The following is a 23,599-nucleotide window of genomic DNA, read 5'->3' on the forward strand; positions in this document are numbered from 1 at the left end:
AGATGCAACAAAGGAAAATTATACTTGACCAATCTGGTAGCCTTCTGTGATGCCATGACTGGTTAGGTAGATAAGTGGATGTTGCCTTGACTTCTGCAAGGCTTATGACACTGGCTCTCATAACATCCTTATAAGATAAGCTTAGAAAATGTGGGATTGGTGAGTGGACAAGTGAAGTGGATTGAAGACAGGCTGACTGGCAGGATTCTGATCAGCAGTGCAAGTCTAGTTGAAGGCCCGTAGTCAGCAGCGTTCCCTGGGGGATGGTACTGGGTCTGGTCTTGTTTAACATACCAATGACCTGGACAAAGGGACTGAGCGGCTCTCAGCAAGTTTACTAATGAGACAAACATACTTTATGGGGGGAGGTGGAGTTGGAGTAGGCCGATCTCCAGACCCAGTTCTTTGAAACCCTATGATTTTGTGATATTTTTTACCAGCTGCTGTGATGAAAATGACATTAAAAGCATTACATGGGAAACAACCATGTCCCTAGCTGTACAGTAGATGCAACCAGGTGTAGTAGCTGCCTGTCATCTATCCAACAGGACATGCAGTATTGTCCTGGTAGGTGGTGATGTCTTTGCCTCTTGGTCACTTGTTCTGTGCACTCATATAATAGATGGTCACATTTACTGTCAGAATATATGCCATGGCTGCATGGTCAAGTACATCCTTCAGGAATCCTCAAGGAAATTCATGCCAGTCCTCTGTGGTCAAACTTTCCACACTGACTTTGTTTCTTTTTCTGTATAACAGTAGTTAATTTATCCATACATCAGCTTGGGAAAGCCTCACCTGCTTAGAAGCAGACAAGGTGAGGAAAAATGAATGCACTTCAAAAAAAGGACACAGGTAGTTTCTGAATATCTGCACTCCCCTTACTCATTTCTGTTGCCACCCTTCCTTTGCCTGTAGCTGCTGAAGGAGAAAGCCCTTTGCAGCACACAGTCACTGAATGGGCTTGAGCACCATCCCTGCTGACAAAAAGGGGATGCAGATCAGTGCCAAACAGCCCAAGAAGTGCAGTTCACCAGAACTCAGTGTTAAGTCTCAACCAGACAACGGCTGGGCAATCACTCCATTTAAGGCGTCTATCCACTCCCTCTGCTCCTTATCGTTCTCACATAGAAATAAAAACTCTCTCATTGGCGTGGCCATGGTGATCCCTGATTTCCTCTTCTTTACAGATATTCCCCGGGGCAAGCCAGCTCGTACTTCATAGCCCTCAACTCTCCTTCCAATAAAAATTTGGCCTTGTGGAAATGCATCCTAGAAAGAAGGAAACAGAAAACAGTCATTAGCCAGTGGACAGTGCAGCTCTAGTAGACATTCTATCCCTTGACATAGAGCAGAAGATGGAGGGGTTACTGAACTGGTGACAGGCAGCAGAAAACATACCAGAGCCTTCTTACACTCTTGACCATTCTTAGAAGCAAGAAGTGCCCACACTTGCAGAGTTGCTTGGTTACTGTTCAGAGGAGCATAGTAGGATATTCTTGTTAGGACAGAGGTAGGAAACAGGATATTGGCCTTTGGAATATTGCACATCTTGCCTAAAATTCCATGTGTTTCTACAGTGTGGCTGGGAAAAAAGCAGGCTATAAACCTTAAGAGCAGTAGCAGCTACTTTTTAAAAAGACAGATCTTCCTTACAGCCACTGTACGGGCCAGAGTTTCCAAACAGCTCAGCTTCAAAGATACCCACTGACAAAGGAGATAAACTCTAGAGATTACCGTGTTCGTCTTATGCAGCTACTGGGAAAGCCGGATTATAATTCCCAACCCAGCTCCACAAAGGAACTTGTGTAATAGTGAAGAACACTCTGCTTACCAGTGGATTTTTGAAGTACAGCAGGTTCCTCTCTTCAGAGTCTAGGCTGAACCAGCGCATCTTAAAGGTCTCCTTCTGCTGCAAGCAGACAGTAAGTCATTAAAGAACAAGTCCCAGAGACAAGTTCTTTCTATTCAGAGCAGATCCCAGGGTTGCTTAAACGACTCTGAGCTTGAATTCAGCTTAACCCATCCTCTCAAGTGGTAACTAGTGAGTCACTGCTGTGTGCAACTGGAGTATTGCATTCAGTGACAATCCTCTGGATAAAGCAAGGAAATTTGGTTTTACTGGCAACTTAATCAGGTTAAAAAAGCTACAGTAAATGGATTAATCAAAATCACTGCAGAAAATGATCTGTGAGCCAGTGGCTATTATGAGGAGACTGTGCAAACAACTTCAGGATTTTGGAGTGCTGTCCCTACCACTGCAGCATGGGCATTTATTTTTTAAAAGTGCTAATTCCATCAGCTGCACTCATCTAACCATTCCCTGAGATATTCACTGGCTTGTGCTGAAGAACCCTCTTCCATGGCTCATTTGAGTTGCAGCTGAATTTAGACACCAGAAAAAATCCCAAGCCAAAGCATGTTTGTAGCTGTGAGTACTCCCTATGCGAGTACCTGCAGGAAGATGTACTGGGAGACTAGCACTGAGGTAGGCAAAAAAAACCCACCATCAGTATTCAGTAGTTAATCACTAAACTTTTCAATAGGACTTAGACTCACAGTTCACCCAGAGGAGCAAGGTAAGAAGTAGCAGCATTCAAAAAAGATCTTGTGTCTTCCTATGCTCCTTTAGCAGAGTGTGAAATCTCTCTCTCAACATTTAAATAAGTAGCAGCCCAAACACTTTCCCTCAAAAATAAGCAAACAACCCAGTCCATAAGTCTAACACTGAAGAATTCACTGCAGTAAAGTGATGTGACTTTTGTGCTACTAACTTCAAGAGAAATAGGGAAACTGGGGAGCTGGCATGTGATTTTGTGTTTTAGAGGCAGCTGCAGTACAAGAGCTGCAATTAGTAGGCATCCGATACAGTAACTCATTTAGTGTTGCATAACAATACTTTGCATTTCCACTGCTTATAATCCATCTTGCTTACTCTTCAGAAAGGATCCTTCTTCCCAGTTTACTTTTCTGCTCAAAATAAAACATGACCCCAATAACACAATAGGCTTGAATACAATGCCATTACTGACCCAGGCAACAGACAGCCTCCTCAATTAATCATTTATTAGTAAACACCATAGTATTATCAAATAATCTCCTTCTGGAAGAATCCTGTTTCTGTACTGTCCAGTAACCTCAACCTACCTTTGGTCCTGTTTTCTCCATGTATCCCTCTTTCACATAACCTCTTGTGATCCGGGGTATGATCTAGAACACACACACACAAATGTCTGCCATCTCATTCAGGCTCACTTTTCTGTTCTTCTGTCAAAGCAAATCAACTTTGGCTTTTAGGGATTGGGGTTTTTTTTGTTTGTCTTTTGTCTGCTCAGCAAAGGGAAGTCTGAATTAAGAAGTAACACAGGATTTTTGAAAGATTTCACTATAAAAGGAAATGGAGACTTTTTGGCCTTAAACACTTACTTCCTTTCTGTATGTTAGCCACAGTGTGGCCTTTTTTTTTCCGTATCTTCTGTCCGTCTCAAAGCTCACTACTGTGTCTGGCTATTGTCTGGTTGCTTTCAAAGAGATGTTATTTTTACCTATCTGTGATCAGAAAAGTGACTGTTTTAAGGAATGTGAAGGAATACAGAAGAAGCAAATTCAGTGATGCTCACTGCAAAGACAGGAGCAATGTGGGACAGAGCATCTTTGTGTTTACTTGAGAACCTGATATTCTTGCCAGGCAAGGATATGACCAGCAAGTCAGTGTTAAGAGATGCTCAAAACAAAGATGTGTTTGCAATTAGAAGACTCCTTTAGTTATTAGAAGACTCATCTCTAAGGCAATGGAATACTAAAGAATATTTGTTGGCACCAACAGATAGCTAAGCATGACTGAGTGATTACACACAGCTGGAATAGCTAAACAGATATGTTTTGAAAAGCAAACAAAGATTTAGCTTTCATATCCAATGTCAACCAGAAGGAGGATAAAAGAATAACGATGTGATTGTCACTTTTCTCCATAACTAGCTGTGCAGATAAAAAGAGCTATATATATCAAATAAGAAGGGAAACAAAAGCACGATTTCCTGTTGTGTTATGTAAGTAAGCATTATGGAATTACTCCCTCAAGTAGGGTCTCTTATCTGTTGAGTGCACAACTGTTTCTATGCATCTGCTCTGCAGATTCATTTTTCCCCAGTGCCATCACAGTCTACCAACAGTTCACTGACATCTATGCCAGCTTCATGTATTTTCAAGCTGCTGCCTCCAAGTCACAGCATTAGAACCAGGCTGAGGCACACTGGGAGCCTGGCATCACAGCCTACCTCTTTCTCCAGAGAAAGAGCATGACAGCAGTGGGCATTTCCAAGCCTGTAAACTGCTGTTTGAGCACCTGGTTCTGGCACAAGCGGGAAAATGCTTTCCCACAATGTGTTTGCACATATTGCTTCATGCCTTGTTCTTACCTCATGCTCAGGGAGAGCTGGGAAGGTTGTTCTGAGATAGTGATAACGTGCTGCCCGAATGGCATTGAACCAGCCAACAATCTCCTAGGGAAAAGAGCAAATAGAAACAGACAAAAATAACATGAAGGGGTAAGAATGCTGCCATTCCAAAAAAAGCCTTTCTCCTCCCTTGTGATCTCTTTGCAAATACAGAATTTCTCTCCAAGGGCCACAGAGAGTCAGTGCCTTGGAAGACCCAGCTTCCAAATAAATGTTAAATGCCTCTCCAGGAAGATTCTGGAGATCCTCAGCATGGAGAATCATCCAAGCCTGCGTCCACAGGCTTTTTCAGTTGCTTCGGTTATAGATTCTTTAGAAACCTGTGTACCTGGAAAGACTTCAGAACTGTTTCAAGGTAAAATACAGAAATCTAACAAAACCTGTAGACACACTTCTTAAAACTACCATTGCTTGTTTGGAAATAATACAGAACAACTGTATTTCTCATGTGTGTCAAGAGGCTTCAAAGAATACAATCACTGAGTTATAAAACCAGCAGCCAATTCCCTTACAGAGACTTACATATGTGCCACAAAGAATCTTTGAGAATATTCAGTATGTGAAGCTGAACATTCCAACAGAACAGGATCAAGATATTACAGTTCCTCATGTCAAATTCTGCAACATTCTACAAGTTATAGTGACCCTACAAAACCAAGATATCTCTTCCAAAATATAGATCCAACATCTGAGAATACTGCTCGTTCCAAAATCACACACATTCACCTTTCCACTTTCATGATAGACAAAAAGGTTCCTTGTTTGTCCATCTGCCTTGTATGTGATCTGCAGCCCATGAGCGTGTTGGATTTTCTCTGCCTGGAACATCACATTCAGTTTCTCAATGCTGATAACGGCTTTTGGACCTTTGGGCTGTGGAAGTGAAAAGCACTGCTGTATTAAAATGGCCTAAAGGAAGGCAATGGAGGACAGATCAGCTGTACAAGAACTAGATCCTCTCTGAAAAGAAAGCGCCTGATAATTTGATGTACCTGGAGCACAAAAGCCTTAGTTATGTGTTACATAAAATCACTTACACGACTCCCTTTCCTTGACAAATGTTTGGCTCTGGAGAGTGATGGGTCTGCACTGCAAATATTTTCCAACTATGAAGAGAGATCAATTAGCTGCACTCTCTCATGGAAGGGGAAGATGTTGAGGATGTTGCTGCAACAGCTGATGAGAGAATATTTTGGTAATGTAAGAGGTAGCAGCTGCTAACAGATCTCTTCTTCATCTTGCTATTCGCTATCCATTTCCTTTGTTGACTAAGGGAAACAAAGCTGCAGGGTGGGGAATGAGGGATGAGAAAAAGGCTTAAATCCAAAAGAGCAATAATCTAAGACAACACAGATGTTAATGTGGAGACATCTAGGTTGCTCTTAATACAGGCTGATCTGGCTGCTGAACTAGACACAAAGCTATTCATGCTGTTTCCAACTGGTAAGGAGCAGTCTGAGGCCAGACATGGACCGGCTACCTACAACCGACTCTGGCTGGGGAACTCACTTCTTTAGTGTAGTACTTCATCACCCCTTCCCTCGCTGACAGGAGAAACCGCCTCTGCTTGAACTGTCTGCTCTCCCGTCCACGCTTCCAGAGGAATCCTTCATGGCTACCTGCACGTTGGGTGGAGGCAAGTGTCAGACCAAGGCAGCACAACAGCAGCATTTTTATCTGATGTGCCACGGAGTTTCAAGCTTCTTTTCCATCTGACAATTTTCACCTCAAATAGAACAAAGCAGTGGAGAACTACAGAACTGTGAGATCACGTATATGAGCTAAATATACTTTGTACTTGTTGGGAGCTTCTTCTAAGTCACAGACGTGAAAGGGAGAACTGCATATCCAACATGATGCAAGCCATTCCTAAATGTCTTCAAAGGTGCAGCCAAAGCACTGTGCTGCTAGCCTCAAAACTAATGCCTTTTCTCTGACAATCCTAACTTTTACCTGCAGAACAAGGATCTTGGCAGACTCGGGTGGCAACAAATTCCTCACGCTCATATTTAGCTCTAATCCATTGTTCTCTTAAAACCCTGAAAGAGGAAAACACGGATAAAGCTGATCTGCCTCTACCTTATTTTCACCGACCACCCCAGAAGACCTGCAGAGGGAAGCAGTAGTTTGGCAGCTGTGAAGGGCTGCTGCTCTGAATAATCAACTTACAAGCAATCGCAGGACTGGGGGATGTAGTAATAGGGGGGGACTTTTGCTTCATATTTAGCTTTGGCACAGAGATTCCCGTGCTTCTTCATAAACTGAAACACAAAGAAGATCCGGTTAGGTCTGCAACCACAAAATCAATACCACGTACTGAACACAAAATGAAGCTTGGATCAAAGGGAACACGGTGTGTTTTGCTCAGTCTCACCCTGCCCTTCAGCACCAATTGGTGTTCATAAGTTTCCTCTGAAACTATAGTTTGCACTTTTTAGACAATCAGCCCTTTTTCAGTACTTCGAGTTCTGAACCAGACTGGGTTAACGAGATTGTGGTCATTAATTAAACGAAGAGAACAGAAAGAAAATATGTTTATGAGCTCCCTTCATCTACTCCTAGAAATAAATGGTGGTTATAACTCTATCACGTTTCAACAGAAAGGAGAGAGGTTGTAGCAATATTTAAGGTTATTTTCATCACCAAAGGGAACATGCTACCAGGGAGCATCTGTGGGCCTCTAAGCTGTGATCTGCAGGTCCCGTGTCCTTCGCAGAAATACAGCCACCTATCAGTGCTACGTGACTGGGGGGGTCACTGAAAAATCCCTGAAGTTACCCATGCAGTTAACTTAGCTCTGCATAGCTTTGTTCCTCTGTCCACGGTGGATGACATGAATTCTGGGTCAGAGGTTATGCTGAAACATAGAGCAAGTAAGTGAATTATTCCTTCTCCTTCCGTACCTCTATAAGATCGTTCTCCCAGAAGTCGAGCCAAAGGGATTTGACCCTGCTGACCTCAGGAAGATTGCGATGGATTCCGGAGCACATCAAACAAATGAATATCCCAAGTTTGTAAGAAGCCCACTCTGGATCTAGACACAAACAAAAAGAACGTGCTGATAAATGGGAAAAGGCACAGCCACTGATGCACAGCCCGGGTTTCACACCTAACGCACCAAATCCCATCGCTCTGCTTACATCTCTGCCACTGCTTCCCCCAGAGAACACAGCCCTGAAACGTGTACTCAATTAGTATTTGTTAAAGGATTAACGTGACAGCTCAGGCAGACGAGCGGTGACGTGGAAGCTGAGCTAATTATTAGTTCATTGTGGGAAGCTCTTGCTGCTGAATTTGGAAGGCTGTTTCGGACGGCGAGGAGTGCAGCCCCCGGGACCTCAAGTGTCAGCTCCCGCAGCGCCCCGACGCAGCCGTGCCCGGCCGATGCTGAGAGGCGCTGCAGGCGCACCAGCAACTTCATTTCCTCCCCTCTCTTATCGCATCGAGAAAAGCCGCTCGGCGCTTCTCTGCAGCCGCTGCGGGCCGCCGGCTCCGGGCTTTGGGCGGCTCCTCGGTGCGCCCCGAGCCCCGCAGCCCACCCGAGCGACCTCCCACCTCGGGACCGCGGGCGCTGCCCTCGTCGGGAAACCGCCCGCTCGGCTCCTCCCAAGAGAAGGGCGGTGAGCGGCTGCCGCCGAAACGCGGGGACTGACCGAAACGGAACGGCCGCGCCGCGAACTGCGAAGGGATGGAGGGAGCCCGGACGGCGGGCACGGCCCGGCAGCCCCCGCTGCCCACAATCCGCCGAACGGACAGCGGCTGCGGGAGGAGCCCCTCGTCCTTACCCGGCTGTCCGCAGTCGGCGCAGCGGCCGTTCCCGGCGACCTTGAGCAGCTCCAGCAGCAGCGTCTTGTTGCGGTCGCGGTCCATCACCGCCGCGGAGCTCTGCGGGTGGAACCCGTGGGAAGGCTCTGCCCCGGCAGGCAAAAGGAGGAACCGGGGCCGTTCCCTCCCGCCGCCCCTCGGGGCCGCCCCGGCTCCGCACCGGGGCGGGGGGGGGTGCGGTGCCGAGAGTCGGAAAGCGGCGGGACTGCGAGTACCGGTCAGGAACCGCAGCGAGCTGCTCACAGCCCTGCCGCAGCGGTTCTAGCCGCGCTGCTCACAGCGCGCTGAGCCTGATTGTCATCGCACGGCCCCGAACCGAGCACAAAGCTGCCCACAGCGAACTTCCCTCTTTCCGGTCTCAGAAATAGCGCTAAAGCTCCTGCTTTCAGGGAGTCACAGGGGGCACACCTCTTTTTTAGTCTCTCCCCAGCACCAGCCCCGTCCTTCCAGACTGTTTTTTTACTGTTCCTCCTGGCACAACAGCAGCAGAAGTCCTCACTTCTCGGTTATATAGTCCTAAACCGAAGCTAGGCAGGAACTTAAATACTGCAGTAAGAGAGTAAGATAACCATACTTGATGCACAGGAGTGCAGACTTCAAATAAACCATCCCACATAGTGTCCTTTATTCAAAGGGCTGCAGTTGTTTCCTTGAGGTCTCTGAACAAGGAATAAAAATAGCTGAATCCCTCCTTACCTTTTGGACTCACAACACAGCTTGCAGATTCCCTAACAAAAATTCTTAAGGCAACTACTAGATATTAGAACCAGACAGCTGACTTCAAAAGGAATTGCTTCCCACTGCTGATCATCTATTTCCTACAATAAGTGATAGCTCATAGAGCCTTTTTCTGGTAGATGTAGGTCCACACTGTAATTACCTAGAGCAGTGATCCTTTATAGAGCAGTGCAGAAGTCACTCACTGCTGAATCAATGCTCTAAAAGCCATTACAATTTTTAACAGCCACCACTTTATTTCACTCATTTGATAGTTCTCTGCTACTGAAAGAGTAAACTGGAAAGGTTATCTACAGCACTGATATTTCAAATAATTTACTGTTTCCATCATTATTTTTCATTCATTAATTAATATTCTTCCTTACTAATTTCAGAAGGAAGAAGGCCTTCCTTATTACAGAAACAGTGAGGTAAAACAGAGCTGCAACAAGTTCAGTTTGCAAAGAATAAGCAGTGGAAATGCAATACAAAGTCAGAAAAGAATGTGGATAAAATATTTCCAGTTAAGAAAATCCTCAAATACCATTTTTACAGATGAAAAACATCATGTTTTAAAGTTCGCTACAGTTTTGAACATCTCTGATATGAACAGTAAGACTTCTATCAGATTTATTGTATAAAAACAGATGCTATCACAAACACCGAGGCTGAAGTCTTGTCAAATACAAAATGAAGTATAAAAACAACACAATATACAAGAGTGGAAGTATCACTGAACTCTTAGTAATACTTGAACAATTGTTATTTACAGAGTCATGCCTAATATCTGAGTTCATCTTGAACTACAGTGTTCATCTCTCTACTCTATTAAGGACAATAACATGCAGATCAGCTGAAAATATGAATGAAGTGAAACCAATGTATACAAATTATGTACATGGAAGCACAGTGCTTTGTGAGGACTTTGATACCCACGTGTCATTGAGGAGGGAGCTGTTTTTAGTCACTCACATTTCAGAAGAATGATAGCTTTCTCTCCCTGTTCCTTCTCACTCTGGGTTATTTAACACATAAGCTCGATTCATTCCAAATTTGTGTATTTCAGTCATCTCCTCAAAGAGGAGGGGTAAAAGCAACCTGTAGAAGTTGTGACAGTTCCATGTTTGAAACAAACAAAGCAGTACAACTGGTTAGTTGGTGCATTTAATACTCTAAATGCACGTACTGGACAAGCACCAAACAAACCCACATTTCAGATGTGGAGAGCAATATTATGACAACAGATATTTACATTATCTTAAATAATTATAGAAATTTAATATACAAAAGGCTCTGAATATACAATAAAATACGTGGTTAAAAAAACCCTGCAATTATGGTGAGAATACCACCATTAGGCACCAAGTATTTCTGGTGTTAGTGATTCTAAGGGAAGTCTAGAGACAGACTGTTTATTGCTGGCCTGGGTATTTCAAGATGAATTCCTTCAAGGTAATGCAAAAACCTAAAAGAGAAAAGGAAGAGTGACAACAGGATGACAAAGTTACTTCCAAATGGTAGATAAGACTTAAAATTTAGAAAAGCCACATCCACCTTTCTTGTCTAGAAAGATCTGACAAAATATTTGACTAAGATTCAGCCCACTACCTTGCACACTGAAACGTAGCAAGATCTAGGAAAACCAAAGCTCACCTTCTTTTTGTCTTTCCTTGCTCTTTAAGCTTCTCAGACCTACAAATACTGCGAAGAGTAGGGAGATATTCAAGTATGCTGGCTTGCTTATTTCCAAGGTTTAAAGGACTTCTAGAAAATACAGTTCTGATGACTGCCAGCCTCTTCCGTGCTTTTCTGTGAATGCTAAAGTAGAGAATGAAGCTTTATAGTTTCTTGTTCAAGAATGTATTTGTTACTTTAAGATCAAATCCACTTGCTTAAAACTGTTAAGGAGCTACTGATTTCCAAAACTGCTTTCAGTGGATTAGGTGCCTGCAACTTCTGATCATGTTCTTACACCACATCAGAGATGCACTTAAAAACACAATGGGCAGAAGTTTGCCCTGCAGTGTTCGTAGTTCAAGTACATAGTCTGGGGATGTCTTTACAATTAGTCAAGGATGTGAGGTTTAGTGTATCCATCAGACAACCAAAAGCATCTGTGGACTTTAGAAATAGAAGAGTCAGTAACTGCCATTTTGGCAAATACCAGTATCACATCCAGTGTTTAACTCCAGAAGTGTGCAGACCAGATTAAGTCCACCATTCCTGAATATTATGGTCAGGGTATTCAAACGTTATTTTTGGCAGCAACTGCTAAGCAGTTAATTTGAGCTTATTTAAACAAAGTTAACAACTTACTCCAGTATTCTTGGGCCTATTGAAAACATTCATGTTGGCACAGTGCCTGAAGCAGTCCTACACACTGAGGAATGCTTTTCTTGACAAAGTAACTCCAGAAATATTAGCAAAGCCTTACCTTAAGTCAGCTGACTGATTGAAAGATACAGAATTTCTTGTGTCTGACATATGCAAAGTAAGTCCCTCAAGTCGATCACTTTCAGGTGTATTACTTGTGCTCACAGAGGCTTCCAAGTTCTTAGAAATACTAAGAGAACATTTGTTAAAACTAAGTGCTTCAATAGCTGCTTTTATTTCACTGCAGCTCTGAGAGCTCCACTGATCAGTATTTTCAATACTGAATTCATCACACAGACCATTTTTGATTTTGCCATTCATCCAGTTGAATCCTTCATCTTTAGAGAACTCCAGTGGATCCTTCGTGGCTCTGTTTACACAGCAATCCAAAAAAGACATGTCCTCCACAAATTCAGTCAGTGAATTCAGACACTGGAGAACAAGAGCAGATCTTCTCTCTTTTGGTGGGGTTTTGCTGTTCATTTCTTTTCTATTAGTCAGCAATTTTGATTCCTCTTTATTCACTTCAGCACATGGAACAGGACTATCTGATGGCAAAGTTATGAATTCAGCTGAATAGTTCAGTGCAGTATCAAATAAGTCACTATCATCCAATTCTTCAAGCCTTTTCTTGTTCTTTGTCTTTTTAGATTTCTTTCCAGGGCTACTTTTTCCAGAACAGTGACTGTTCATGGAAGTGTTTTTTGAAGGAGCTACAGTAGTCCTTTCAGGTACAGAGTTAGAGGCTTCAGATTGATGTGAAAGGTAATTCATTGGTAAAGGGAGAAGACATTCAAGATTATTATAAATAAAATCCACTTTCTTCAGCTGGAATTCTGTGAGAAGCTGTATCAGTTTATCCCAGTTCTCCCTGGTTGTGATTTTCTGCTGTAAAGTAATAATTGTGGAAAAGTATATTAATATCTATATTTAAAAACGTATCTTAATGCAAAAACTACTGCAGAAAACCTCATTCTCAGCTTTAGTTACAAGGTAAAGGACTAGGTTTTCTGCAAACTGCTCCATTTGCATTTTAATTAATTACTAGAGAATATATTAACATTGACAACAAGCTTCTTGAAAAAGATTTGCTGCTAAGATACTATTCATAATGACAGTTTCACTGAAACATCTAGAAATTACTGAGGTGTTAGCTAGCCAACTAGGAAGATACCTTAAGAAACCTGAACAAATCTTCTGATGGCAACAGGATATTCTTAAGGCCAAGCAATGTCTCTACACAGCCTGTATCACATCTTGGAAATTCCTGAGGTAGGACATCATCTTGATAAAAACCCATTTTGGGATCTGTAGTCTTTTCAGGAATGATTACTTGATCTGCTGTAGCTGTCTCATCTTCTCCTGCACAAAGACAATGCAATTCACTTGGAAAAAAGTTTCATCATAAACTCACTGTTTTCTTCCCCCTCTAGTTTGACTCAATTCCTTTTACAAAGAATACTGCAATACTGCTGCAGTTCTGGATGCATACAGAAACCGAAACTGCCCCATTAATCATATCTATTTCATTTCCTTAATTCTCAAACTCTTCCTACTTTGCAAGTTGCCACTGGAAGTTGGGAGTTATCTTTTTGTCACAGGCCTCTGTGTAACACACATTCACACTGCTGAGGACACTCCTCCTGGATCCTCTGCATCCTTTGGCTGTTCCCTTGCTAACTGCCCAGATTTTCTCCTTTTTCAGTTCTGTGTTCTAGATGAGCTACACACAACTCCACTGCATGGATAAACAACTGCAAACTCTGAGCTGAAGGGAGAACCTCTGGCTCTCTGCTCTGTCCAGCTTTGCTACTCCTACTAAAATATCCCTTATGCATATGTATAAGGCTTTGAAGTACAAGAGAACCAAGGCAACAACAACAAAAACCCCACCAAACAATCTCCCACACAACACCCACCAAATCTTTACAACTCTTACAGAAAGTTAGCACCCATTCATCCACTTACAAGAACGATTTCATTTAATCAGTCATCTTAAGACATAATTTTTAATTAAAATCAACCTACCATGAAGTGCCAAATATTTGTCTTTCAAGTATCCACCTCCACTTCTAACCCAAAATTGTAAGTAGAGAACACTTTGCCTGATATCACAGTTATTTGTGGTTAACAAAGCAGCTAAGTCTTTTACATCAGTTCGTAGATTCTCAGCCAAACACAGCACTTGCAGATAGCTAGCAGCATTCACCTGGAAGTCAGACAAAACCTCTGAGAACAACTGTGACAGTTCAGACTGCACTGTCACACAGCTGCAAAAATCTTGCAATACATTTTTCTATTTAATATAGAACAGTTCCATGAAGTTACATCAAAACCTCAGCAGAGCCCTGTACCAAATCCAAACAGTCCACATCAGATAAAATTAAGTTCAGTGTAGAAATTCAAATGGTTGAAGTAAGCACATCTATTCTGCCTACATTCCTAAAGCTATGTGCACCCTATTTCTTTTTATTAAACAGGCCTTAGAACTTTTTTCTTTCTAATCTGCATTTTCTGATATCCCAAAGGATTTTCATTTTTAACATTAAGAAGGTCTCCACAAGTTACTTCTCTTGTTTTTAAACATGATACACAGCTGCAAGTAAAAGTTTGCTATACAGAGCACCAATGATAGCATTAAAGGAATAACCCATACTATTTCTAGAGGAGTTGTTCTATCTTTTATGAATGAACAAATACTTGCATAGTCAGTCTTTGGGTCAAAACTATTAGATATATCTCCTACAGAATTATTTACTATACCTGAAGGACTAAAGCAATGATCTCAAATACTAAATGCTTAAGAATATAATTCCTCCAGGCTCATGCTAAATTCTACGTGTAAAGATAAAAACATCTTTCAGGCTCTTGCATAAAACAAAAATAGGAGTTGTCTGATAACAGACATATTCCATCAGATAGTTATAAATTTATACTAACCTTTAAGACTAAATCAGCTGAAAAATAATCTGCATTTCCAACTACAGACTTACCAAGGAAGGAGTTCTGAAGTTGATTTCTTCAAAATAGCCATCAAACATTAAGCTAAATGTTGGATCTACACAAAGAGATATTGGTGAAATGTCATGATGTTATGTTCAAAACAGACGTTTTCTTTACTCACTCTCTTGGTAGTCACTACACCTTAAATTTTACATTTGTGAGCTGTATTCAACCATTCCCATTTAAACAGTCTTATTCAAGTATGCCTCTCTGTCTGCAGAGACCAATCCCAGAAAAAAGCCCTACTCACCATTGGTAGTAAGAATTACAGGTCTCTTTGCAGTTGCCATGAAGGTCTTTATTGCGCTTAGAAATCCTGCATCTTCATCAAATATTATATCTACCTATAGAAAACACAAATAAGTACAAAATACCAACAGCTGCTGCATTTGCAGTCACAGTTAACTGCAGAGTAAGATTTCATATTCAGATAAGTTTATTGAAGAAGCACAGGCAGTGACAGTAAAACACATCAGATAAACTACCCTTGTCAGCACACAGTGTCACTGTACTCTGCTCCAGTTCACAGGATCACCCAGTGGCTGGCTGAGGTTGCAAGGGACCTTTGGCACCCACCTTGTCTACTTAGAGAACACTCAGGAGGATGGAACTATTAAACATTGAATTAATTTCTTAATTAACTGAGAATCCCTATACTTGAATCTACAAAGAGGATGCACTGCTCACATCAGGATGTTTCACTTAAATTTTACCTCTTCAAAAAGTATGAGAGATGTTGCACTTTTTCTGTTATGTTCTCCTTCTTCCACTTCTTTGTTCATTGGTTTTAATTGAACATCTTTTTCTTCACACGAGTTCTGAGCATTTCCTGCAAATGGGTGAAGAATTGAGCAGAAAGAAAGACTGAAACTGCCTGCACATGTACTCCAAGCACTACTTTACAAAATACCTAACACATAACCTGCTTAATGAAGTCTACACTGACACATGTTTAGAAGTCTGATGCCTTTTTTGATGACTCTCATTTAAAAAAAAAAAAACTCCAAAGAATTTGCTGGGAATTCAGCAATGTTTGGTGATAGGCCGACTACTGGAAAATTAATTCTGCATCAGATCTCTTGGAGGCATGGCATAGATGCTCTGTAAGCCCCTTTGAGACAATACAGTATGGTTATCAGGAAATACATGGACTACACTGTTGCTTCACATCTGTCCAGCACTTTGTTCACACATTCCTCTGACAGAAATACAGTGTAATAACTGTTCCCTATGTAGGTAACTGAACACTTGCCAGCAGGTGGTGTAATAAATTTGCCTACTCTAATCTTTTCTCCACGTATACAATAGTACAGTATATCTTTTCCATCTCTGAAGATAATTAACTATTAAATAGTGACACCTACCCTTATTTTTTTCCTGAGATGTTACTGTTCCATCATTACCTTTACATCTGGAAGGCATTTTGAAATAGTTTGCAAGTGTTTTAGGGGGTAGGCTTCGTTTTAATCCTGCTCCTTTTGGTGACAGTGGAGGTTTTCTTGGTGAAATAACTTTCTTTGGAGAGTACATTTTTTCTGCAAGATATATTTATATTGAATTTGAAATGCAATCTCATGATGACAATTCTCGAGCACACGTAGAGCAAAGTCAAGCTGTGCTTCTAGCACAGTACAGCTTCACTGTACTGCTTCCTGCTTATTTTTCTTTTCTCCTGTTCAGGGAATGCTTTCTGTTCAACTTTCTATTCAAAGCATCACAGCATTTACTCCAACACTACAGAAATAATGTAGGAAGAGAATCAAGAGTCAGTCATTCTGATACAGTCATTATTTAACTCAGTACATAGTTGTGTTAACACATGAAACATTTCCTGTTATTATAGAGGCCAGATAAACTTTGCTATCTTTCTTAAATAAGATGCTTATCAATGGTTTTGGAAACTCATTTCCTAAAAAATACCAACGTAACTATAAAACTTACTTGGTGACTTTGCACTGCTACAGCTGTTAAAAAAGCAAGGCTTATGTGCATTAATGCCTTTTTTGTCCACCTGATGAGATTGAGTAGCTTCTTTTAGTTGAGACAGTATCTGTCTACCACTGCGCTGGCAGGAGGCATTGACTTCAAATATCTGCAAGTAAATTTAATTACAGACATCTTGTATTACAAATCCTTTCATATCACTACAAACAAATAAGAAAAACAGTACTGACAACGACTCCACAAACCTTAAAACCAAGCTCTTGAGCACAAGCATATACTGCAGCAGTCTTCCCCACTCCTGGTGGACCAGTTATCAGAACTGTATTGCAAAGGTTATTCTCCTCCTCAATATCAGATTTATCATCTTTAAAATCAAGGCTATCCAAAGAATCTGTAGAAAAGAGAAAGGATTGTTTAAATCATTATAGATTCATATCATTTTAATGTCAACTTTGAGGAGAAGCTACATATGTCGTTTTGAACTCTTTCAGCACCTTGATGCTCTTTGTCCTCTTTTTCCCCTTTTTGATTTCTCTTCTCTTCCCAATCAGCTCTTTTTTTCCATTCTTTTAACCAGCTATAAAAGGAACAGAACAATACAAAAATAATTACTGCTGAATAAAGGAAACAAAAAGATAGAAATCTTGAGATCAGCCACTTTGAATCTTTCTTAGAAACATATTAAGCTCCTCACAAATATAAAAGACCTTCAGGTTTGATTATTTTGTAAATAACTCCTTCATTCTCTGCTGTATCAGTTGATTTGCATAAAATTAGATCACTTTGATCTATTAAATTGTGTAAAGCACTCTGTCACATACAGTGTTGTTTCCAAGATGGATCATTATAGCAGGTACTGAGGTATTACTCCAAGAAACTGTGCCTAGAATGTAATTCATATCAACTGCCAATTTGTTTCTGCAACTTCCTGGGAGGAAAGCAAAGCAAAAACCACAGACACATCCTACCACAGTGTAAAATAATTATACTTAAATTGTGTTAATGAACTAAAATGATACTTCTGAGTTATTTTAAGAATGGTTCCAACCTATGTAGCCTTTCAATTTCTTTCTTGTTCCCTACAAGTTCACTGGAGTCTTGAGGCTGATACTTTTCTGTCCAGAGCATGTCTTCAACACCTACAGGAAAAAATAATTATATATATTTATATATATATACACACATACGTGGTCCATTTTCTTTTTAATTAAGTGCTATCCTTTACTCACACTCACAGAATATTAAGACTTGGTACAGGGCTTCCAGTGGAAGTCTCAATTTCCTCAACTGAAAGAGAATTAAAATCAGACAAGTACACATTTACCTGAAAGTGCATTTGTCTCTGATAAATACTCAGTATCTTCTGCCATAACACCTGCTTTCTGGCTTTTGTTTTTCTCCAGGTGTGTTGCTTGTTCTCCTCCAGGTACAGGAGTGATGATACTCCTGGAAACTCTGGATTCTGATCGAGTCTCTGCATTCTCAGTTTGTTTTCTCCTTTTTGATTTCTGGTCTTCTTTTTCCTTCCTTTTCCTCTTGGTTTCCTTCCAGTTGTCAGAACGTTTTTGATTTACCTCAGAATTTGAAGAGGCATCTCTGGTTTCTGTGGAAAAAGAAAAAAACCCAAAACATTCCCACATTTTTAAAATGTTAAAACAAAAAATTCAAGCTATGGATGACAAAACTGTATTTCAAGCCACACGAAGAATTTTGTCAAAGTAACACAAAATGTGGGACCAGCTTATTTCCCACAACACTCCTTCACTGAAACATTTCTGAAGTGCCCACTTGCCTCCTGACACAGGCTGACATGCTGTTCTCCCTGTGCAGATTACTAACCTTGTGCACTATTCTCTAACAGCAACTGCTCTGTTTGCCTTTTCAGAAATCTGTAGAAGTATTTTCTCACGGGGAACTGAGAGTTAGAAGACACAATCTCATCCAGCAAACCTCTCCTGAATGCCTCAGGGAAAATCGGTCGGCGGCCAGAAAACTGTGATACAAAATAAAAGGTCACTTGAAAATATAAATAACAATTACAATTTTGCATAATTTAAGATACAGTGGTAGCTGCCCAGCTGAGGGCTGAGATTTGTCCAGTGACCGATTTTCCTGCTTGAAAATTGTCTGGTGTTACACACAGCCACAGAAGAAAATAAGCAAGCAAAAACCTCTCCAGCTATGAAGGATTCAAACCACAGTTTTTCTGGTGTTGGTTTTGTGTTTGTTTTTTTTCCCCCTACCAATTAACAAACAAAGAAAACATATTTCTTGTAGTAAGACCTTCCAGTTTGAAGTACTAACCACAGGTGCAGAACGGCCTCCAGTTGGTTCTGAGGTGACAGTGGAAAATTCACCAAGTGAGACAGCGAGTTTTGTGACATTAGTGACCTCAGTACTCAGTTCCCTTAGCTTAGTTAGTAGAGGACACAGTGGTGACTTCAATTCCCACATCGGGCAAACTAAAAAAGGAAAAATAATAAAGAAAGTTATTGTCATACAAAGCAAGAAAGAACTGTCAGTTATTCCAGTTAATGAGCCATCCTTCAGCTGCTCTCTTTTCTAAATAGATTGCCTAAAATCCTACCTCAAATCATACACACTGATCAGCAACAGAACAAAAGCTTACAGTCATCCTTCTGCTGTACGTGGACAACAGCCTTGAAGCATGAACTGGCCAGGCAGTACGCCTCCATCGCTGCTGCTTTCTTAGCAATCTGTCTCTTCAGCAATTCTGGCAAACCACTCATCAAGAATTCACGTTTTGCTCTGAACTGATCATCGTCCTGAGAATTTTCAGATGCATCTTGGCTTTAACAAAAATAGGGATGAAGGAAAATCATTAAGACTACCAGGCACAGAAGGCTCATGACACAATCTAACCACATTCCACATATGAATGTTTGCAGTCTGGAAGAACTGCTCAGATTCACTTCAATGCAGGAAGCCTATATTTGGTTTAAAACTTTGAATTTTGTTACTGGAGTCTCATTCTCTCGATTTTCGTATTTGACATGCTATTTAAGATGTTTTATGTCACACACCAACTACACTTTCAGCCACCATAAGTCTCCCAGTAACAGCTTTCAACTCTCAAGAAAGCCCTCAGGATTTTGCAAGCAGATTTAACGTACTGGTCAGGATAAACAGCACCAACATTCACATCACATTTCAGTAAGCTTTTACATTTGTGGTACACATATATTTTGATCCTTAACCAACTGCTGTTGTGAAAACTGACCTGCTATCATCAAAAATCACAACTGGTTCACCTGCAGACTTCTGAGCATTCCTCCCTGGGAATGAGGGCACGTATCCCAGCTTTCCTTTAAAAAACAGCAGCACAATCACCATTAGGTTGGCACTGACATGCAGGAGTCCCCCCCTCCATCATCATGTCTGCACTGTATATATAGTGAACGTGGAAGCAGAGTTGTATTTCATTTAATGATGTAAGGGAAGCTCTGTTTCTTAAAGCAACACTAAGTACTTTAATAAGACCTATGGCAGTTACATTTCTGGTTATTTCATCACTACTTAAGGATCCTTAAAAGAAGTAGAAGATGACAGAGCACAGTATGCATGGGGAGTTACAGCTTACTAGTTGTTTTAAATAAATGTAGTTTTCCCTGCATGGAGGTAGACAAACAAAGCAGCACCCACACATAACTTCTGCACTTCATGGAAGTGTAAGGAGCACGCTGGAATGTTACATAAATCAAAGGAAAAGATTAATGTACCACAGGAGAAGCTTTATAAATAAACTGGTGAATAAATTTAACAAAAATGTAACTCATTCAGCAAAACTCAATTACCATTTGAGCTCTTAGAAACCTTCTGATTTTTAGACTTCTTCCCCAAAACTTCATTTAAGCTTCGAAGATTCTTTTGCTTCGTGTTGTGCACTGCAGCACCATCATTACTCTGGCTCGAGTCTAAAGTTATCACCGACTTCTGGAGGAAAGGAAACCAATTCAGAAAGGAAATGCTGATGAAGGATGACTCCATCAGCAGTACAGTTCAGTGACAGGAACAGCTCGCTGAGACAGGCACAGCTCCCCCCGTGAAGTGCACTTACCTCATTCCCTGGTAACGTTTTCCTTTCAGCAAGAGCTCGCTGCCGGGACGAGCGCCTCACCGGAGCTGCACAGCCCTCCTGAGCCCTGGATCTGTTATGCCGCACAGCTTTTGCTTTCTCAACCAGCTGTTTTGCTTTGGATATGTTTTTAGAAGCAGAGCTTATCTATTGACAAAGTACAAAACCAAGATACCTAGCAATTAATAGCAATACCTTCATTAAGCATTTCATGTATTATCACTAGCATGCGACTCCTCATCAACTTCAGCTCATGTTGAAAAGTGAATCAGGAGAAAACTAAGGGGAGGTGAGAGCCCTGCAAGGGATTCTCCTGCTCATCCATGGGACAAACAAGGCCTGGGCAGTGATGCTCTTAAGCACAAGCTGTTCTGCTGTGCCCAAACTCTCAGTCCCACCTGCAGAGCTTGCTGAAGACCAGCATGCTACCCTATCACATCATCACATTTCTGTTATGTTATGAAAAGCAGCTTTTACAAACAAAACATCTTAAAGTCAAAGGTACAATAACTGTACAAGGAACTAGCTCAATTCCATAGAGAACTCCAGCAATGCTCTCCTTCAGTTACACACCCGTGTACTACTGGGCTTTATATCACACAATTTGAATGTTAACAGTACTGTGCATATAGCAAATGACAAAATACTGAAACACAAGCTGTTACATGAATTACCTTCATATTTTTGGAGTTAAGCTCTTCATTATTCACTGCTTCACCTTTATTTGATTTTATAGTTGCACTGATCCGTGTAAACCTCATTCTAATTAGGGAGAAGTGTTACAAAATCATTACTTTTTAATGAAAGACAACTGCATTGTAAAATACTTGCAGGAAAACAAAACAAAGTGCAGAAAGCCAGAATGGATTCTGAAACATTTACCTTATTGGGCTGTTCTCATCAGAGGGCACTGTAATCACCTCAGCCTTATACACACTGCTTTTCCTCCAGGACTGCTTCCTTGCTTTGGGTGTGGAAGTCTGTACAGGCCACGCGTGTTCATCTTCACTAAAGGTACTTCTAATTCTCTTTTTTTTAGGTGTAATAGTTCTGGATGTGTCCATTTTCTTTCGCCTTAGACTCCTCCTCAACTCATTCACTTTTGGACTGGATGAAATTATTACATCCAAGTTACTTTCCCTCACCTGATCGTTAACCAATGACTCTTTATCTTCATTATAATCGTTACTTGAGACACAGTTTTCCTTAGCTCCCAAAGCCTTGTTTTTTCTGTTTCCCTTTTTCTGAAGTGTTTTAGGTCTCCTGTTTTTAGTTCTAGCATTTTTAGGACTAGACAGCACGTATTTGTCCTCCTCCTCATCTGGGAGCCCCCCTTCTAATACCTTATTTGGAACATTGTCACCCTCAGATCCCTTTTTGTCTTTCGAAGACTTTCCAATGACTTGCTTTGCTTTCCCAGGTGCCTTTTTAACTCCACCCTTTCTTACATCTGATGCCGGCTGCCTAAATGCTTTCATGAACTGATGCCTTTCCTCCAGAGTAGATTTCACCTTCCAAGAATCCGAGCCCGCAGTCTCCAGTATAGCTAACTCCAGTTCCTCTTCCTCGATGACTACGTTAGATTTTCTTTTCTGCGTGACCTGCTCGGTCGGTTCACTCTCCAGGAGAGATGTGCTGCCTTCTTCTGCACATACTTTCTGCTTCAAAAAAATGGAAGCTATTTTCTTAGAACCTTTTTGGTCATTATGTAATGAAGTGGACCTGGGGGGAACGGAATGAACCTGCGCAAGGACAGTGACTGTTCTGAGTGGCAGCGGCTGAGATTCCTCACGCTTCTCAGGGTCACTAGTGCTGTCACTTCTGTCCGTTCCATTAACTGTAACAGAACTGTCCAGCATTGGCTTTGTGCCTTCTTCAACACCACCTGCATAATTTTCTCCCTGGCTTTTCAAGAAGTCCTCAAACGACACTGTTATGACACTGTCATTCTCCTGAGATGTCTTATCATCTGCATGCACTTCAAAACTCGAGTCACTAATAATGACATCACACTCTGCCACTTCAGGAGAGCCCTTCTTTTTCTTAACTTTACTCTCTTTCCTACACTTTTCATTCAGCTGGTTCTCAGGTGGAAAATTCCCAGACAAATCCACGTTTACTTTGCGTTTCCTTCTCATTGTCTTTCTTATCCAATTCTTTGGCGTGCTCACTTCAGAACCAACTTTCTTACTGCCTTTAATGCAGACGTCAGCAGCAGGGGAGTCCTCCCCTTGCTTATTACCCCCAGCTGGCTCTCCTCCTCCTTTCTGGTCACCTATAGCACGGGCAGCAGGGAACTCCCTGCTGTGTTCTTTCAGCCTCAGCACTTCCACACGGCCATCACCATTCATTTCTGCGGAGCACTCATCCCCCGACTCCTTCCTCTCCCTCCGTTTATTGTTTAGATGAACTCTCCTCCTCTTCCTCTTCAGCAGTGACGGTGATGTCTGCCATTCCCGGCCATCGCTGACCCCCGCAGCTCCCGCGGGAGCACTCTCGCCCGCGGGCGCCTTCTTAAAGTAATCCAATATATTGTGGGCTTTGGGAGGCGGCGACGCTTTACCCGCAGCTTTTGCTACCGGTGAGAAATACCTCGTGATGGTTTCCACGGAGCCGTCCTCCTCTCGCCGTTTCTTGCGGGGCTGCAACAGAAAAGCTCCGCGTTAACTCAGATTTAAGAGCCTGCGAAGGTCCCATCGGGCGCTGCGGAATCGGAGCTCGGGAAGCGACGCTCGGCGCTCCTCCGCGGGGCGATCGACCGAAGCCCGACCCGGAGCGCCCACCCCCGCCCGGGGCCGTCAGCACCGCGGATCGCCCCGCGCACATCGCGGCCACTGCGGCGCCGCGCTCCTCCCCGCCGCCCGCCCGCCGCGCACCTGCACGTCGCCGTCCTTCTCGGGGGCGGAGGCGGCCGCCGCGGCCACGGCCACGGCCACGGCCAACCTGCCCACCATGCCCCGGGCGCTGCGGGGCGCTCAGTCGCGCGCTGCCGCCATGGAGCGGCGCCGCCTGACAGACGCGGGCAGAAAAGCGCGCGCGGGACGGAATTCGGAGCTCCGCGCGGAAGCGGGCGGCGCTACGGCGGCCCACGTGACCCGCTCGCGCCTCCAACCGCCGCCCGCGTTTCGCCGTCACGTGACCCCGAGCCGCTCCCGTCCCTCCCTCGGAGCCCCGGTCACGTGCC

At 42.4% G+C, this 23,599-nt stretch overlaps 2 protein-coding genes across 2 annotated transcripts; both read right to left on the reverse strand.

Annotated features, from left to right (window-relative positions):
* Nucleotides 1-536: 536 nt before the first annotated feature.
* On the reverse strand, nt 537-8,342 carry ADAP2 (ArfGAP with dual PH domains 2). The gene is made up of 10 exons (XM_065735471.1): nt 8,243-8,342; nt 7,361-7,491; nt 6,627-6,718; nt 6,411-6,496; nt 5,967-6,076; nt 5,184-5,330; nt 4,419-4,502; nt 3,148-3,210; nt 1,835-1,912; nt 537-1,272 (listed from the first exon to the last, which is right to left on the reverse strand). Exons 1-10 carry the CDS (start codon nt 8,325-8,327, stop codon nt 1,054-1,056), a joined length of 1,095 nt encoding a protein of 364 aa, XP_065591543.1. The 5' UTR covers nt 8,328-8,342; the 3' UTR covers nt 537-1,053.
* A 1,570-nt stretch (nt 8,343-9,912) lies between these two features.
* ATAD5 (ATPase family AAA domain containing 5) lies at nt 9,913-23,369 on the reverse strand. Its single transcript, XM_065735472.1, has 23 exons — nt 23,292-23,369; nt 21,298-23,057; nt 21,090-21,177; nt 20,398-20,562; nt 20,135-20,273; nt 19,561-19,645; nt 18,949-19,130; nt 18,624-18,781; nt 18,159-18,312; nt 17,644-17,922; nt 17,368-17,458; nt 16,814-16,896; nt 16,565-16,710; nt 16,317-16,467; nt 15,740-15,910; nt 15,089-15,204; nt 14,626-14,719; nt 14,366-14,430; nt 13,401-13,581; nt 12,547-12,734; nt 11,434-12,260; nt 10,653-10,817; nt 9,913-10,464 (listed from the first exon to the last, which is right to left on the reverse strand). Exons 1-23 carry the CDS (start codon nt 23,367-23,369, stop codon nt 10,386-10,388), a joined length of 5,445 nt encoding a protein of 1,814 aa, XP_065591544.1. The 3' UTR covers nt 9,913-10,385.
* Between the last annotated feature and the right edge of the window lie 230 nt (nt 23,370-23,599).

This window comes from Cyrtonyx montezumae, unplaced genomic scaffold, assembly GCF_038088225.1.
Source record: "Cyrtonyx montezumae isolate F1298 unplaced genomic scaffold, pur_monq_1.0 scaffold_19, whole genome shotgun sequence".
NCBI classification, from domain to species: domain Eukaryota; kingdom Metazoa; phylum Chordata; class Aves; order Galliformes; family Odontophoridae; genus Cyrtonyx; species Cyrtonyx montezumae.